The 18,073-nt window shown below is 41.9% G+C and overlaps 2 protein-coding genes across 2 annotated transcripts in view; both read left to right on the forward strand.

Moving 5' to 3' along the window:
* Window positions 1-1,543, forward strand: part of tmem203 (transmembrane protein 203) — a 1,731-nt gene extending 188 nt beyond the window's left edge. The window contains exon 2 of the mRNA XM_027027350.2: window positions 498-1,543. Within this exon, the coding sequence (XP_026883151.1) occupies window positions 749-1,162 (414 nt within the window). The 5' untranslated portion in view covers window positions 498-748 and the 3' untranslated portion in view covers window positions 1,163-1,543. The remainder of the gene's footprint in view (window positions 1-497) is intronic.
* A 1,262-nt stretch (window positions 1,544-2,805) lies between these two features.
* tprn (taperin) lies at window positions 2,806-18,055 on the forward strand. Its single transcript, XM_027027341.2, has 4 exons — window positions 2,806-5,195; window positions 14,739-14,946; window positions 15,476-15,600; window positions 15,725-18,055. The coding sequence occupies exons 1-4, from the start codon at window positions 3,135-3,137 to the stop codon at window positions 15,785-15,787; spliced, it is 2,457 nt and encodes an 818-aa protein (XP_026883142.2). The 5' UTR covers window positions 2,806-3,134; the 3' UTR covers window positions 15,788-18,055.
* The last annotated feature ends 18 nt before the right edge of the window (window positions 18,056-18,073 follow it).

An 18,073-nucleotide genomic window follows, 5' to 3' on the forward strand; every position in this document is an offset into this window, starting at 1 on the left:
TTTCGTCGTATGTTACTATCGTTATCTAGCTAGCGCTTTAGCTGTCATTGATTCAAACGCGCTCACATCAGCTAGCTACGTACGCAGCGTTATCCAGTAAAACGGATATTGTCAGTAAGCCAAGAAAAGGTATAACTTATTACATTTGTATATATTTTCAGTGGTTACCGTCATTCACATTCAGATGATAGCATGATGGCGTGTTCTGTTGCTGAACCGAGAGCTTGATAAATTAGCCGCTAGTTAGCTTGGGTAGCCAACTAGATAGATAACCTAGTTTGTACTTTTGGAAGTTAGCTGGGATAAACTGCATGCAAATTGCCACTGAATAGCTAGGTTAGATAACCTAGCTTGCTGTGTACGAACTGTATGGTGAATGATGACATAGCTTCAATATAATGTGAATATTTACGGAATTGTAAACGTCTTGTACAGTGAGTACATGTTTTAAGACCTTTTGTATAGTATGATTCATCCATGGTTTCTTTTATTTATAGGTTTCGGTTCATCACCTTCTCAGAGCAATTAAAGGCATATGGTTAGAGCGCCATATCCATCGCGAGCTCACGATGCTGCTAAAAAAATGACCAGTGTTCAGAGCAAAATGTATCAAAAATTAACATGACTCCCACATGAATTATATGCTTTTGCTGTCCCCTCCCTTAAAATCCAAAAACAGGTGTCATTTAACCTGCTGGCTCCATCCCATTTGAATTCCTAATTAAAACAATAGGAACCCCATCTAACCATGCTATTTTCACTGCGTGAGCTGGTGCAATGGCTTGGATTTGCCACCTTTGAGCTCTTCCTTCACCTGGGTGCGTTGTTGGTCTTCAGCATCCTGGTGGCCCTCCATGTAGACATGAAGACCCCTGAAAGTTGGTGGCTGGTGTTCGTGCCCTTGTTCGCTGCTGATGGACTCAGCACCTACTTCACGGCCATTGTATCCATCCGCCTGTACCAGGAAGGGGAGAAGCGTCTGGCAGTACTGCGCCTACTCTGGGTTCTCACTGTGCTCAGTCTGAAGCTGGTGTGTGAGGTACTGCTCTGTCAGAAGCTAGCTGAGCATGAACAAACCCGTGACCCACTCTATGGGCTCATTATCTCTCCGCTCTTCGTTCTTCTGCAGCTGCTCATGATTCGCGCCTGCCGTGTCAATTAATGGTAGTGGAGTCACACCATTGGCCACCCTTGTTCTCTGGCCCACCTACAGGCCAATGGACTTGAATCCTCATGGACTGTTATCTGCTCACCATGCATAGTTCAAATTGGGGCAAGAGTGGTTGCAGAGGTGAATGCAGGGGAAGATGACATTAATGAGTCTAAGAAATTTAAATGAGATTCTTGCTCATGCATATAAATATGACATTGTATCCGTTCATATCTGATGCTAAAGTAATGTGCAATTTTTCATTTATGATGTCCTAAGTGCTGATTAATGTTTGGTCTTATTTTCCTCTCTGAATGCTGTTACTTTCTTTATGTGTAATAACCTTTTATTCTTTGTATATATTGTAAATAAATGATCAACATATAAGCTTTAGCTTGTCCCATGCATTTTGTGCCTGAAAATTTGAAAGCAAGTTTATCAGAAAGGAATTTTTGAAGGAGAATACATCTTAGAGAAAATTCCCTTATGACCAGTAGGTAGCAGTGTTGAGTTAAAAACGGGCAATATTCATTCATGAAGCATAGGCCATTATACTGATTCAGTCTGAGAGATCGTCATATGCATTATTACATGGGAAACAAACGTATTAATAAGTTGTGGGTTGAAAAACGTTTTACATTTTTAAGTAGTCTGACCAAAATAACAAACACCGAAAATAAAATAAGCTTTTGCTAAACGGAAAAGACCGTAATCGGTCTTCAGACCTGTATAATTATTAAGGATAAGCATCATCAGTCAGCAGTTGTACAGCAGTTGTACCTCGAAGTGTCGCATACTGTAAGCTACGTCTAACTTGTGGTTTCCATTTTTAGATATTGGTTCATACTTTTCAATGTTCATACGCAAATATTTGTAAGGATCTTTGGGTTATATTTGAGTCAAACAATCATTAGGCTACAGTGAGAAACACCAGGTCGCTTCTGTGTTTTATTCTTGAACTTTCCCTGGACTTTGAGATTGCGTAAAATAAAGTGTAAGAACATTTTAAACATAGTAGTCTGACATTTAATACAGTCCATTGTTTTTGTAAATGTCAACAACTCCATTACCACACCCACGTTTTAAAATGTAAACATCTATCTAGCTATCTATGACATAAAATCAAATTCGCAGTGATTTAAGAAGACGCGATCTACCGAAGCGGAAAAGGCAGCCACTAATAGGCCTTAATTGTAAATCACCTTTAAAGCAGTTTCTTGATTTCCTAGTACAATATTTAACCTTACGTGTTCTAGTACAACCGACATTTACAGCGTTTATTAATGTAGCACAAAGGTGAGCCATTATTTCCCTCAGTACATCAGCACGACATTAGACAAATATCCCCTTTATAAATACCTTTCACAATACATTTATTTTACCCGACCTATTCCTAACTGGTTTATTATGTTTGCTTTACTCTCTCTATTAGTAAGATTTTTTATTTTTAGATTATAAGATTTTACTTTACTGTTTCAAAACGAGCCTACTCTATAGCCCATAACCAACACTAATTTTATTGGTCTGTTGTCGATTTTACTCGCAACACGCACAAGTACAAGCACATATAACTGTTTATAAACAAAGTAATCACTGAAAAGCTTAAACGATTTTAAGAGGGTTGGGCTTGGTGTGTTTGACTGACAGGATTTACATAGTTACTCACAATAGAAAATGGGAGTGTTTATTAAAGTGGGCGGGAGATATGCAAATAAAAGGGCGTGTCTCACGGCAACATGACCAAATGAGGCGGATTTTTGCAGCGCAGTTAGCAACAATAAAGGATGACGTTCTTGCTTACAGATCAGAGGGCGGGGTGTTGTCTGTAGTCGGAGGTATCATGCAAGAAACATTGCCGGAGCGAGAAAGATGTACGCGTGCGAATAGGAGCAGCGCTCCAAGTAGACTACGGCGAGAGAGGTCACCGTTTCGTTCCAGCTCTCACGCGGTTTCCCAAGGTCCCTGATATCTGATTTCTCTCGTAATGTCGAGTGGGGACATTGGTGTGCTTCGCCAAGAGGCCGGGCAGGACAGCCCGAGGATGCCGGCCTGGAAACGGGAGATCCTTGAGCGGAGGAAAGCGAAAGGCGGCGGGTCTGGGGCAGGTGTCGACTCCGTATCATCTCGGGTTAATGGTGAGGTAACAGGGAATAGCGGCTCCAAAAGTAAGGATGATGTTACCAATGTTAATTCTAACAGGACCTATACCATTATGCCTGCCAGCCAGCACTTTGCTGGAAAGCGTTCAGTTACCCCGACATCCCCGGATATGTCACCAGTGAAAACAAAAGACCCCTGGTCGGCCATGGACCCTAACGACAGAACAACATCAATGGAGAATACGGCAAGGGACAACGGAGCGCAGGAGAGCCTTGTTCTACAAGAGAGCTTGGGTCCGCTGCAGGAAAACCCCTTCATCAAACTGGAAAAAGAGCGCAAAAAGCGACAGGAGCGAGAACATGCAGCTCGTCCGGTGCAGCACATTTTAGAATTATATGGTAGCGTTCCTGGAATACGGACTATCCGCGCCGAGAACATTATCATTATCGAATCCGACCACGAATACTTCCCGGAAGGCGGTGGGTTAAAGCATGCTTCAAACCTGCTGCATAACGGAATTGTTGGAGGATACAGCTCTCTCAATGACCTATTAGACCGGAGAGGTAGCCCGGTTACTGAGATACGTGCGAAAGAAGTGGTCGTTTATGATACTGTGCTTAGTAAAAGCGAAGAAAATTTGAGCACGTTGGGTCGTCCGGTTTCTGAGCTCGCTGACCTGGGGGAAGGACATGGCAGGGTGAGTCGTATGCTACAGAAATTTGACAGGAATTATGGCAAATTGCAAGGGAAATCTCGTAGCTCAGAAAACCTTCTAGACTTGGACTCTAGTCCTGTCAGGTCAAGTCCCAGACAGAAACCTCAGTCAGATGTGGTGCCAAAATGTGCGTCATGCCCACAGCCTGGCTCTCCTGTTCACATTCCGCATAGCCAACCAGCACTGGTCTTCCAGAATAACCAGTCTTCGAAAACAAAACCGCCTGACTCTCCTAGCGAGTTGGCCAGTAGCAGCCCTATTTCTGGATCTCCCCAGTTAGTCTCTTCCTTCCGACGCCGTTTTGAGGTAAGTGGGGGCTGCGGTGTGACTGTTAATCCCAAAGAGGAGGCAGAGAGATCCTCAACCAAGCCCGTGAGAGAGAGAGACTGGGACAACACCGATGGAGCTTCCAAAGCCAAGGTGCCATGCTCTCCAGAGAGCCACCATGCGTGTGCCGAAAATTCGATGAGCCCCACCTCTCCCCCCTTGTCACCCAGCTTTGATATCCGTCCCTCCCCTCGGCCGGATTTGTCCGCTCTTCCTGCCGGTGACCTCCAGGCCCGTGCCCTTGCCAACCTCCGCTTGCAGTCCCGCAACTCCTTCACGGTTGTCCCCAAGCGGCATGGAGCCACTTCATCACTTGGCAGCACAGCACCATCTATTTCTGTCCTGCCGCCTGCTTCCCCGCACCCAACGGCGGGCGTGCCTTCTCCATCGACCTCAGTGCCAACTCCTGCCACACCCACTCAGCTCAAGGAAAAGGTAGCAGAGACCCCTACTCCACCAGTGCCAGCCAAAACGGAACCTTCGGCTGAGCCCAGCCCAGCTGTCCCAACCTGTGATCCCTCAGCCCCATCGCCTGATCCACTCACCAAATCACCCTCATCCCCTGAGCCTGAACCCTCTGCCGAGAAACTGCCCATCACTAACATTGACGATGTTGTGGTGGATCCTGTGCCGCCCTACCCCAGCCCTGTGGTACAGAGAAGGAAGGGGAACACTTTTACGGTCATCCCAAAGCACAGGTCTGAGCCCCAGCCTGGCTCGCCCGAGGCCCAGGAACCTGCTGTAGAGGGCCAGGACTCGCCCTCCACCCCGCAGGCCTCTTGCGCCCAGCTGGGCACCCTGCTAAAGAAGCGCTATCCTGCTGTGGAAGAAATAGAGGTGATCGGGGGCTACCTCTCCCTGGGACGCTCTTGTCTGTCTAAGACCGGCTCCATTGGAAAGAAGGTAAAACATGAATTCAGTCATTTTATCCACATTTGATTGATTAGAGTGATGTGTTCCGTCAGATAGTACTTTGTGATTTTTGTAACATAAGAACGCACATCATGCACATCACACTGTGTTTGTTGTATAACTCCCCTTTTAAATTTCAGGAGGGTGTCTTTGCCTCATACCTGATCACTTTTCCTTTCATGCACTTTTTATTTTGAGAAGAAAATGTGATCTTGCAGTCAGTGTGCATGGCTTATAGTTGTACTATTGTCAGATCAGTGTATTCAAGCAAAGCATATTTCACAAAAATGACTAAGTCTGCAGCCTATGCCAAACACTGTGAGACAACACAGAAATAACTGAAACAACTTGGTTCTTTTCAAAGTGCTTCTTTACATTATTAGATGAAATGGTAATTTTATTGACCACTGCTTCACTAAGACCTACTCTTATGCCTCAGGTTAATGGGTTTACATTTGAGGTTTATTGACCTCGTCATTTCATCAAATTGAGCCCTTGGATTTGGCTGTAAAGGACAGCGGTCACCAGAGGTAGAAAGTAGCTGAGAAGTTAATACAGAATAATGCAAGACACTATTTGGGTATATACTTTGCCTTTTTTAACGGAGATGACAGCGGCTCATGGGCTGAGCACTTCCTCAAACTATAATTGAACAGAAACTTCACTGCTGCTCTTGCGGTGTGGGATCAGGTGATAAGTCATGTGTTATGAAAACTTGAAGTAGCACAGGGGAATCTTCCAACAGGCACCATGCTACTGGGTTTTATAGTATTCCCCCCTGGATTTTTGTGGATTTTGCCAGATGGTTTATGGTTTGATAGGAGGACAGCAGTTGCAAAGTTGACCCCTTTTGTGTGCCTAGTACATGTTGACTGGAACATGACTGCAGATTGTAAAAGTAGTTTAACTTTTTTAAGTAACATTGCAATGCAGACATGAATGTTAATGCCACGAACTTCAGAATTGACACTTAACAGGGATCTGTCTTAGTTCTCATAAAGGGAGCTATCAAACAGCTATCAAATTCTCATTACAAACATAGATACCTGATTGTATTCACACGCTTCTTTTTTATAATGGGGAGCACTTTAGAATCTCAGACCTGCGAACGTTTTGGCTTTGGCTCCCTCTTTGTGCACCATTGTTGAGGCGTTTGTGCCTCAGCCGAAAGGAATCAGCCCAGTCCTGTTTAATAACTGCTGATGGAACAGAGGCCTGAAGGCTGGCTCTCTTTAATCCCTCCAAGCTGTAATCTGCCTCGCCTGCCTCGCCTCTCTCTGATGCCCAAGCTGCTCCGACTAAACAGGTACAACATGTCCAAAGCCTGTCACCTGCTATGCTCCCTCATTGTGCACCATTGTTGTTGTTGCGCTCATCTGAGATGACTGCAGTTTCTGCTCTGTGGCCATCCTGTTTTGTTGTTGTTGTTCTCTTCCTTTCAGCTACTGTTTCATCCCTGTCCAGGTTGTTTTCTGGTCAGACGCTTGGGGTAGATCCAGGTATTTTGTGGTGACTTCGAGAGTGCGCAGTTTGTTTGGAATCGGGGAAACAGGTCAGCGCATGCTTTTGGACAGCCTTTCTGCTTCCAGTAGTTCTCTTTATCCATTGGCCTAGTTGGCTTTTCTACACACTCCATGCACTAGAAGGGAAGACAGCAGTTTTATGGCCTGATTGCTTCACACGCTGTTTGCTTTTCTGGGCTGCCTGAGCAATATCGAATGATCTTATTTGGACTTTGCAGCTCCTGCATGGATATTTTATGACCCTCGAAGATGCTTGAGCGGCCCATGAAACGTGCCCGTTGTCTGTGAGAATGCATGCTGTTGGAAGGCCAGGTTCCCTAGAGGGCCTGATGGGGGGGGAATGCTACCAGTAAGGAAAGTAAAACCAGAAGTGGCCAGTGATGCAGTAGTTTCACACAGAAAAGTGGTGTGGGATGAGGCATCCTTTGACGTACTTAAAGCTTGCTCGCTTTCACGCGAGGGCCCCACGGCCGAGAAAGACGACGAGGAGGTGGCAAAGGGAGGATGTGATGAAGCTTATCTTCCTTTGAGTCGCTCAGTTCTGTGATCCAGGCCTTTGTCACATCACAATGCAGATTAACGTCACCGTGCAGATTAACCAGAGTTTTCCACTGCACCTCATGGTTTGCTTGTGTTATAAGAAATTTACATAATCTATGGCCTATAGCCTGTAATATGCTGTTGGTTATGTTCCACAATTGAAAATACATTTCCTGCATTTTACATTTTGTTTGTATTGACCTAGTAGAGCTTTAGAGGTAGGAGCTGTGATAGGAAAGACCATTAATACAGTAGTAAAATGTCATATATTTAAACTTGTGTAGAATATATACTTTTATGACTTATATTGGGATTAGAGCTTTCATTACATAAGATGATGAAACTTGAAACTCAGTCAAACATAATTCATCTCTGTCACTGAGGAGCAATGAGCCCAGTGATCTTGGAGGCCTTCATGAGAAGGGTTCTGAGGGTGCAGGCGCTGGCCGCCTCTGAGGTTACGATCTCATTGTGTGAGCTGTTATTAAAACATAAAGAGGTACCTCCTAATCGGGCATGTGTGCGCAGTTGTGGGTGTGTGCTTGCGATCTTTCAGGCCCTGCTGCGTTTCCTCTCAAATGTGGTGAGCTTTGCTGTTCTCTCAGGCTTGTGTTATTTGTACTTGATGCAGTCGAACCGTTTAATTTGTCTTTGTGGATTTATCCTTGTGATTCGGCGCTATTATTAGCCTTATGAGCATCAAGCTTATCATTTTGCCGAGTAATGTGGAGCAGTATTTCGGAATCAGTAGTGTTGGTCAGTGTTTTTAGGCCAGACAAGTCTATTTGTATAGCATAGATGAGGATAAACACACTTGAAGGAACTTAACATGATAAATACTGTTTAAAAGAGAATAACAAATGCTTCTCGAGGATTAAAGGATGAAAGAAATCCTTCAGAAAGAAAAGTGCAGTGCAGTGCATAGCTTCACACTTACTTGAGGCACATTTTTATTTTGGATTTAAAGATGTCTGAAATGTGGGTACATATGAGATCCTCTTGGGAGGTGGTTCCTGTCATGTGAAGCATATTAGCTACAGAAGTACAGTCCTCATTATTTTGTACATGGCTTTTTACTTTTGTGAGCAAACAATGTCACATGGATAACCATAAAATACACTTGTCACAAGAGTAAGGGATTGTTCAAAACGACTGGGATCTCACGGGTGTGCAATTGTGCCTGGTAACATGATTCCTTATAAGGCTTTGCATTACAGAAGAAGCTCAACACTGAAGTTTTTCTTCCTGCACATCTCCGTGTGCTGCCCTTTGCTCGTTGTAATGGCTTAGAGGAGGGTGTGTCACTGTGCATTTGAGCAGAGGTTTAATTTTACACATTGGCAAGACTAGTGCAGTTTGAACAGGGCATTCTGGAGGTGACGGAGACATCTTCCGTGTGTGTGTCTTCCGCGTGGCTGTGGGTGCCATCCCACACATCTGCATGTGTGTGATGATTAGTCTGAGTGAACACATTCATTCGGTCAACTCTCTCAAGGTTTGCTGATGTAGCTGGCAGGGAGAGGAGGTTAGCGGTAATACCATAACACTTACCGATGATAACTTTGTGCTGTATTGAGATGGCTAAATATTTGGCTTGTAGGTTGTAGTCGCCAAACGAGCATAGAAAGTTCTAATGCATAACCCTCAAACATGTTGTTCCACGGAGAAGAACTTCATAGTCTGATTCCAGAAATATTTGTAATTAATCCTGTAAGATTCCTCTCATGTCCCACTCTTTGTATTTTAATATTATCTCATATTATTAAATCCAAACTTGGCTTACACAGTAATTATGTTAAAATTATGATGTGTAAATTTGATTTTGATATTAGTTTTAATTTTGTGGCTTCATGTGATCCTGTGACTTTTGGGGACTGCATATCCATGTTTTTCCACACATAAGAGGATGTTTCATGTTCTTAAACACATGAACACTCCCACGCAGGAAGATGTTGTCGATGTGCCTGTAGTGTTCTTCCTGTCTGAATTAGGTCACAGGTGTGAAGGTCCACCATGTTTAATTATTCACTAGTGAGAAATCTCCTTAGCCCCAGGTCCTCACACTGACCATGATTGTTCGCCAGCTACACTGAGCAGCACCAGCTACACGTACTACACTCAACACCAGCTACACTGACCAACACTAGCTACACTGACTACACTATCCAACACCAGCTACAATGGCCAACTCTAGCTGCACCGACTACTCTGACCAACACAAGCTACACAAACACCCACCCCCCACCCTGCACCCAATCCATCTTTCTCTCTCTCTCTCTCTCGCTCTCGCTCTCGCTCTCTCTCTGTCTTCCTCTGTCACCCTGGCCCTCATTTGGTGTGTCCTCCAGCATGGCACACAGCCAGAGCTGTTACAGGCAAGGCACACTTACACTCACACACTCACTGCCACTTACTTCCACTAACTGGTACACTGCACCAAGTGTATTAATGTGTATGTGTCCTTGCATGCAAAGGTGTATGTATGTGGTATTATGGTGGCTGTTGAACTACAGGTAATTAAGTGATCTTAAATGCTTAAATGCTCTTATGTGCCTGTTGTTGTGTAATTCTATTTAGTTAGTGTGTGTTTGCATGTCTGTGCGTGGGTCTCTCTGTCCTTGTCACACAGACACCATTATGGCTCCCACAATGTAGTCAATGTAATTAGAATTCAGACTCCAAAGCACCACGGTCATTGTCATGTATAATTCAGTGTGTGTGTGTATGTGTGTGTGTGTGTGAGATGCAGGAGAAAGTGTGGAGGTAAATGAAGGTGATGGCGTGTTTTGACGTCACTCCCTGAGTATTTTGAACATTAAAAGATCCTATTTGAATATGAGTTTGACTGAGAATGAGAGAAAGATATAAAATAATTTCAGTGTTGTATTATTTGTAGGGAGACGCAATTAAATTGGACAATTTGGATGTAACCTAAAACAATATATAATGGCTAAGAGCCACATTTAATATTAATCTTTTTAGTCTGTGTTGGGTATGCATGAATATGGGAGCATATGGTTATTTGTTTGTAGCCACACAGGTCTATTTAAACCAAAATGCAAATTCTATTGAAATGAGCTTGTAGGCCTTGCATGATTCTCACATGGGAGGGTGCTGACAGAAACACTCGATACTAACTGTGTGTTGTGGTGAATATGATAAAAGCGTCAGCTAAATGTCATAAATGTAAATGTAAAATGTAAATGATTGTAAATTGTAAATGATTGTAAATTGTAAATGTAAATGCTCATGTTTTGTGTTTTTCCCCATAACCTCTCAAATATCAAATATTTTTTACTTCCTCCTCCTAGTATCCCTCTCTCCTCTCTCTCTCTCTCTCTCTCTCTCTCTCTCTCTCTCTCATATATATCCATGGTGCCAGTAGCCCAGCAAAAGAGGCCATAGCCATTCTATCCTATCATTAAAAATCCTGAATAAGAAAGAGATTGGTGTTCTCTCTCTCTCTCTCTCTCTCTCTCATTCTCTAGTTCTTTTTATTTCTCTTTTGGACAACTTTCTAATCCCTTGTGCCTACCTAAATGAATTTAGCCAGGAAGCTGAATCCACAAACTAGATGTACTTTGTGGATGACCAGGCAGGCCAACATTTCAACGCACAATGTAGGTTACTCATTCATTCAGTGTTACTAAGAAGCAGTCCCTCTGTCTGCCGCCAAATAAAACAGGCGGCTGTGGGTCATCTTGCTCTCTCGTGAGCACACAGCTCACTCAGCTTCTGAATGCATAGTCAGACCTGTTGTCCTGTGTAGCGCTGTCGTCTTGACTGATAACTTGGAGACACCTACATCTCTCTCTCTCACACACACACACACACACTCCGCTGGTTGGGCAGAGAGAGCAAGAGGAAGTGTTGATGTTGCATCTGGTCAGTCATTCCTTAAAACTACTGACATGATCTTCACGTTCTACTTTAGATAGATTAAATTGCGTAATCATGGTGCGTATTAGAAAAGCTCTGGCTTTTGGTGGTGTTGCAGCAGAGGAAGATGTGGGTTGCATTTATTTTGGAGAAAATGTGCATGCGTGTACTGGTATATGAATTAGATTTATTTCTTCCATTACCTTATTCCAGTGTTTCCGTAATTAATCAAAGACAGACAGACAGACGCAAATGGATTCAGAGATGGATGCAATTTAATCGCAGCCTAAAGACGCAATTTTTACAACAGCACACCTGCTTATAACAACTTAACATACGACATAACATTGTACCTACAGCTGAAGCAGCACTTGGCTTTTTTGTTCATTGCATCATGGTGGAATTACTGTAGGTTGCTAGTTATTATTTAATTGTTTGTGTTTGTGTGGATGCTATGGGATTTCTAATATTAACCCTCAAACAGCAGATTAAGCTCTTAATCAGGCATCTGGTCAGACAGCCCCATAGCTCAATGAAAAGGGTTAACAAGCCTCACCACACCCACCCCTCCCCCCACCTTACACAAACGTGCGCACACAGGCATATGCTCTAGGCTGACTGTGAATCTTCAGTGCTCACACACTAGCTTCCGCATCAGTGTTCTGCCAAAAGGGGCCATAATTCAGCAAGACTTTCTGCTTGTGTGTGTGTGTTAGGGTCAAGAGGAAGAGAGGGGAGCATTTGGGGGCAAACACACTCAGCTCATATGGTGAATGCAAAAATAGGTACTGCGGAGGGAGTGCAGAAACACCATGACAGAAATTGAAGTGTGTAATACTGCTTGTGTTATCATAGCCTCATTGTTTTGTGTCATGTGAGTCAACTTTAAACAGTGGTTTAATAGGGTCTATTTTTCATGTTTCATTATTTTATATTTAACAGATTTGAGTATTTTCTCTCCCCTTTGTTTATACATTGAAAAAGTGGGATAATAAAAAGTGTTTATTCATTTTATGGCATTTAATAAAATGTAATATAATATATATAAAGTTATGTTGGCTATATTTTGAGCCCTTTATCTGACCCGAGCTCATAAGATTTAGATACTGTACTGAGTGTTCACATGTACTGAGTGTACATTTTAATTTCTTTTTCAAGTGTAGCTGAGAAATAATGAAGAAATACTGTATCAGTGGAACTTGTGACTTGTGCATCATGGCCTGAATGGATCTTTCCAGTTAATGTACACTACATATTAAATCTAATTATGTCATAAACATCCACACCTATTGTTGGCAAGGCAATAAGCAAAAGTATTATTGGAAAAACAAAGCGGAGCCGTTATTCTGTATCGGTAACAGTGAGAAATCTCCATGTGACTCAAGGTTCTATTAATGTGCTTGTGTGTCTATTCAGATGAGGCCTGTAGGGCGTGTAGGTAAGTGTGTGTTTATGTAAGTGTGTGTTGGTAGAGATGAATTTTTGGTTTGAATCGCTTTTCTGTTGCTGTCTCCTGTGTAAGAGGATTCATTCATACTTGAATGATACTGCCTTTCATGGTCAGGGGAGGGCACTGGGTGTGAAGGATGGAACATGCAAAATCTGGGTGTGCATGTATATTGTGCATGTGTGTGATTGGATCTTAGTTACTGTAGGGTGGTGACCTCACACTGGCCATTATAGGTCTGTCTCTCCTATGCATAGAAAAAGGTTTTTGGTGACTTGCATGACACTTAACAGGACTAAATAACCTAAATATGGGAACAAATTACAGGCTGCCTTTCTACCATTATTATACAATAATAATAACAACAACTTAAGTGGACCCAGAGCACTTCCTTGAGAAACTCCACTATAAACACCTTTTTCATTAGATAAGGTGCTACATTCCCATCCATCACCAGTGAATTACAATACCTAACACTTACAAGTCAAGCATGGCAGACAATTACCTCAGTTACCGCTTTCATATTTCATGTAAAGGCTCAGTATCAAAGGTAGACCAATAACAACACATCACAAACATGTTCCAGTTACCTCTGTAGGAATCTATATGAGTACTCAATATATATATATAATTAATGACTTTGACAAAGCTTGGCTTTTATTTTATGAAGACAAACCCTGTGGTCATCTGCTTTAATTTACAACTACTGCTACAGTTAATTTCTACTAAATTTGAACTGTTAAGCATAATTTTCCACATCGTAGTGCACTTTACAGTAATCTTTATTAGTTTGTTTTTTGTTTTTTTTAGATTCTTCTGGCATTGCCCTGAGATTAGCTATTAATGGCACTAGCCTTCTATTCAAATAATGTGTGATGGAGCATGTGACTTTACTGCAAGAAACACTTTTGGCTGCAAACCCAGCACCATGCTGCAGGCTGATACAGCTCAGCAAATCTGTATCACTAGAAGAGAAACAGATTTTTCAGCAGCATACATTTTTTTTTTTTTTTTTTTTTTTTTAAACTAATGTTATGAATACTAATCACATGGTATGAGGAACATCTGTAAGAAACGTCTTCTAAGAAAAGTGTTTCGTTATCCCAATGAGAACAGAGTGCTGGATATGGTGGTGGTATATGTTTGATTGTTTTCCTGGTAGGCTGGTATGGCATACATTACATTTAAGACTTTGTGATGGAGATGAGAGCAGATTCAGAGCAGGGCATTCACACAGGGTTCACCAGTGATTAAGGAAGTGGGGCACTGTCTGGAAAAGTTTGCTTGGTTCATATAACATCCTCTGTGGCAGCTCATGTATAGGTCATGTTTATGAGCATATGATAATTACATTATTCTAATCAATAGGGCTTAGTTGAAACCACTACTGCTTAAATGATGCCTCAGATAAGCTATAGTGTTACATATTACAATAAGTAAATTGCAATAAGTAAAAAAAGAAAATCCCCTTCCATATCAGTCTACTTTCTAGCCAGGGTCTGGGCAGTCCGATATGGTCACAATTAGGTAGAAGGAACTGATCTGAGATTACATTGAACCTTGGCTAATGAAGGACCTGGTGATAAACACTCATTAGAGTTTCTCAGTGGAAGTGAAAGGAGAATAGAAAGGTTTGAGTGCTTGCTGTACTGGAGTTTGCTCCAGGGTTTTCTGCCCTTAGACACCATTATTGTGGCCAGTTACATAATGAGCCATATTTTGGGGCCATGTGGTGGACCGGACTGAGGCCTATTTTGTCTCCATGGTTGCGGTGGTTTTAACCAGTCTGGTTTGGCCTGCAAGCATTTTTGGGTCACCTCCATATCCCCCAACAAGTGCAACACATGGACAAAAACATTTGAGACTTAAAAACTTTGAGACACTATCATTTTAGGAAACTGGGTCCTGTCTGACTATTTTTCTAAGTGCATATTTTGAGGTATAACTGTTTAAGAACAAATATCAGATATTCAGCTTTTGAATCAAACCAAAGTGTATTTTACAAAATTAATATGACCCATGTGTTGAATATTATAACATATTGATTTTGAGGCCTCACATTTGACAAGGTGAAATCTGGTACTCTGTTCCTCATGCCAGGAACCTGGCCCAACTCGGGGTGACACTGTTGACATTTCTCTGCAGCTGAAGATCTCCTTCAATGAGTCCAGCCTGCAGAGCACCTTCGAGTACCCATCTGAGAGCAGCATTTGGGACAGTGGAGAGGAGGAGGAAGAGGGAGGAAGAGAAGGAGAAGGAGAGGCAGAAGGAGGGATCGGCATGGAAAAGATCCATATTCCCCGGCCCAGCTACACTTCCAGCCCCACCACACCTCCCACCTCCAGCAGCACTGGTGAGCTCAGTAGAGAGACAGCAAGGAAGTGAAAAAGAATGAGAGGAAGAGCGTCAGATGGAAAGAAGATGGAGGAAAGGAGTGCAGTGCAGTGCAGGAGTGATGGATGAGTTGGGCAGGAAACTTGGCTTGGGCTGATTATATGCTTGAGGGCTAAAAGGAATTTTCTGTTGGGAGAGCTCTGTGTTCGGAGCCTTGGGGGTACCACTGTTGCAGGGTGAATGTTGTTGTGATGCCTGTATCCATTAAAGTTAGAACAGTATTAAAAAGGAGTTGGTAACCAGCTGTCGGGAGCATAATGATACACAGAGATGGCTTTGCTCAGTGTTGCCACTTGCTGGACAAATATGCTGAGAGAACAATAAAAGCAATGAAGACAGTTTTCTGTCTCCTCAGTTTTGTTCTTTCCTGCACCGATTCTTAAAAGTGCTGTTCCAACTGCTACCTACCAGTTATTACTGTTGTTGTGTTATTTTTTTTTTTTATTATTCTTTTGATGCAATTCTGTTAACATGTTTTGTGTCTCCAGATCTGTCTAGCTATACTCCAAAGCACTCTGTGGAATTCACTGCCTGGCAGGAACACAAGCTTGATGGCGCTTCACACCTGGGGGATGCCAATTCCCAGAGAACCAACATGTCGGAGGAAGTCATGGTAAGTCAGTTTAACACAGTACGTAAAGGTCCTAATGCCCATTAAGTGAAAACACTTGTATTATGGGATATAAAATGGCTGTGAGGACTTTTTTAAAACTTGCACTGCCTGGCTTCTTCTTCAGTTGACGCCTGCAGACAGCTCCTCGCTCTCAGACTTCAGCAGTGAACCAGCTCTCTACTTCTGAACTTCCCAAGAAACTGAAGTCCATGGGACCAACCACCAGCCTTGACAGACCACACACACACACACACACACACACACACACACACACACACACACACACACACACAGAGGAGAGGAACCAGTAGCAACCACCTGAATGGGTGAACAGCTTAACTCCAGTCTTTCCATTCTGTCTGTGGAGTCACCAAAGAGCTCAAGTAGCTGTCTCCACATGCTTTAAAATGAGCCAGAACTAACTGTGGGTGAGCCATCTGAAATGGTAAAATATGCCGGACTATAAAATTGTGTTTTAAAGTCTTGGATGTAGCTATTTTGGTTTTCTCTCTCTGTTACATTCAGTGTAATGTTGCTCACCTCATGAAAGTGACCAAATTCCATAAACAGGGTCACAGAATGTATGAAATGGGACTCTCAGTAAATAGAGAGAATGACAATGCAAGACATATTGAAGACATAACTAGTGAAAGGGTGCCACAATTCTTGTCCTTGTGTGGTTTTTTTTTTTGGTTTTTTTTGTATTTGCATGTATATCCACAAGGCTCCCAAATGATATACTTTACCACTTTCATATGTTTAATGTCTCCTCATTGACTCTGTTGTGTCCCACATGGTGGACAACCTTGTCCATGGTTACAAATGATAAACATTTGTACTGTATTCAAATTATTGTTTCAGAACCAAACATTCCAGCATTTGAATAGCTCTTAAAGGAACACTCCAGCATATTTAAGTCGATTTCTATCTAATCTAATCTGTCTACTTAGAAAAGAACAACAAAAAAAGATTTGACTCAAAGCACACTTACAATAGAAGCCTAAAGGCAGTTGAGAAATCCTTGCAATAACTGTCCTTAGGTTTCCAGCATGTTTTAAGTCATACAGAAGATACCAACCAGATGCTACAGATTCAGTAACTAGATAGGTCAATTTTAAAAACACTGGAATATTCCTTTTAAGAATTTTTTTTAAGTGAATATTGACAATAATACTGTTTTTAATGTACCATCTGACTCATATTGACATTAACACTACATAATCAGGCCTGCTGTACATTCATGACACTGTCATGAACAATAGTAATATGTTATCAGTGCTCTTACACCAAATTGAACACCACAGTATTTTTTAATCTATGCCAACTGAAATACAGATTTGTTCTGGCGTTTAAAGGTTGTAAGTGTATAATGTTGACAATAGAATAGTGATAGTGTTAGAAACAACATAGCAGGTCATTTTAAGTAGTGTCTTTTTTTTAATTGGACTAAACTGTCAGTTGATGGCTTGTTTGTCTTGTTTGTGATGGGCGTGTGACCAGCTGGAATTCAAATTCGTTCACATTCCAGCAGCTACAGAAATGAATGGTTAATTTTAGCCATGAATGGGACATTTATTAATGAGACAATGTATGTGTATGTAAGGACAAGATTGACTACACACAATGCCAACTGAAACCAATATATGTGTGTGTTTCATGTCGGTTAATTGCAGTGTCACAACTTTTCATATCATTGGTCTAGATGTGCTTCTTTGACCAGTACTGATATATAGTTCCTACATCTTGGATGTTTTTCATAATTTATTGCATTAATAGATAATACCTTTGGCTTGATTCTTTCAATATCTTCACAGGAGTTTTATTTGGATGTCTTGCAAGTTAACTGTAGTGCTAACTTCTTTTTCAAACTGTCTCCAATCTTACTCTAATGGTTTTTCCATTTTTTTCCCCCCCAGTTGCACTGTAAACATTTTTTTAAACCTTTTTTTTGCTTTATCTTGCACTTCATGTAATCATGCTTGAAAGTTGTGGGCTTCATGTGAGATGATTGAAAAAGTTTTCAGTAATCTAATGAACAAACTGATGACTTTTAGGGAATCACAACTGCAGCTGAAATTTTCATACTGACCTGTCCCAGTATGGAAAGGACATTGCAGGTACAGTTAATCACTTTAAATGGCTCGGTTTTTCCATAGTACACAGGTTCCTTACCCAGCTTGCCATAGCACATAGCTATTTTGCACTGATATTTAATCCCACCCACATCAAGCCTTGATAGCCTTTGACTATCAAGGTAATAGGAGTTCACATTTCCAAGAAGGAAACAGGTAGCTCATATAGTGTAAGTTAAAACCTTTCATTTCTTGTCTTTTCTGTTGCCAGCATCCAGCAGAATTATGTATACAAGTTGTATTTGTCATTGATCTCGGAGAAGAAGAAACCTGTTAAAAACCTGCAAATTAAAAAGGTTCAATAAACCGAGGCAGTTATGAGATCTGTGGGTCGTCTTCTG

Source organism: Electrophorus electricus, chromosome 6, assembly GCF_013358815.1.
Source record: "Electrophorus electricus isolate fEleEle1 chromosome 6, fEleEle1.pri, whole genome shotgun sequence".
NCBI lineage: Eukaryota > Metazoa > Chordata > Actinopteri > Gymnotiformes > Gymnotidae > Electrophorus > Electrophorus electricus.

Coding starts and splice junctions, on each gene's coding strand:
- tprn (XM_027027341.2), top strand. CDS start 3,135: ATGTCGAGTGGGGACATTGGTGTGCTTCGCCAAGAGGCCGGGCAGGAC. Junction 5,196..14,738: donor CCGGCTCCATTGGAAAGAAG/GTAAAACATGAA, acceptor ATTTCTCTGCAG/CTGAAGATCTCCTTCAATGA. Junction 14,947..15,475: donor TCCCACCTCCAGCAGCACTG/GTGAGCTCAGTA, acceptor TTGTGTCTCCAG/ATCTGTCTAGCTATACTCCA.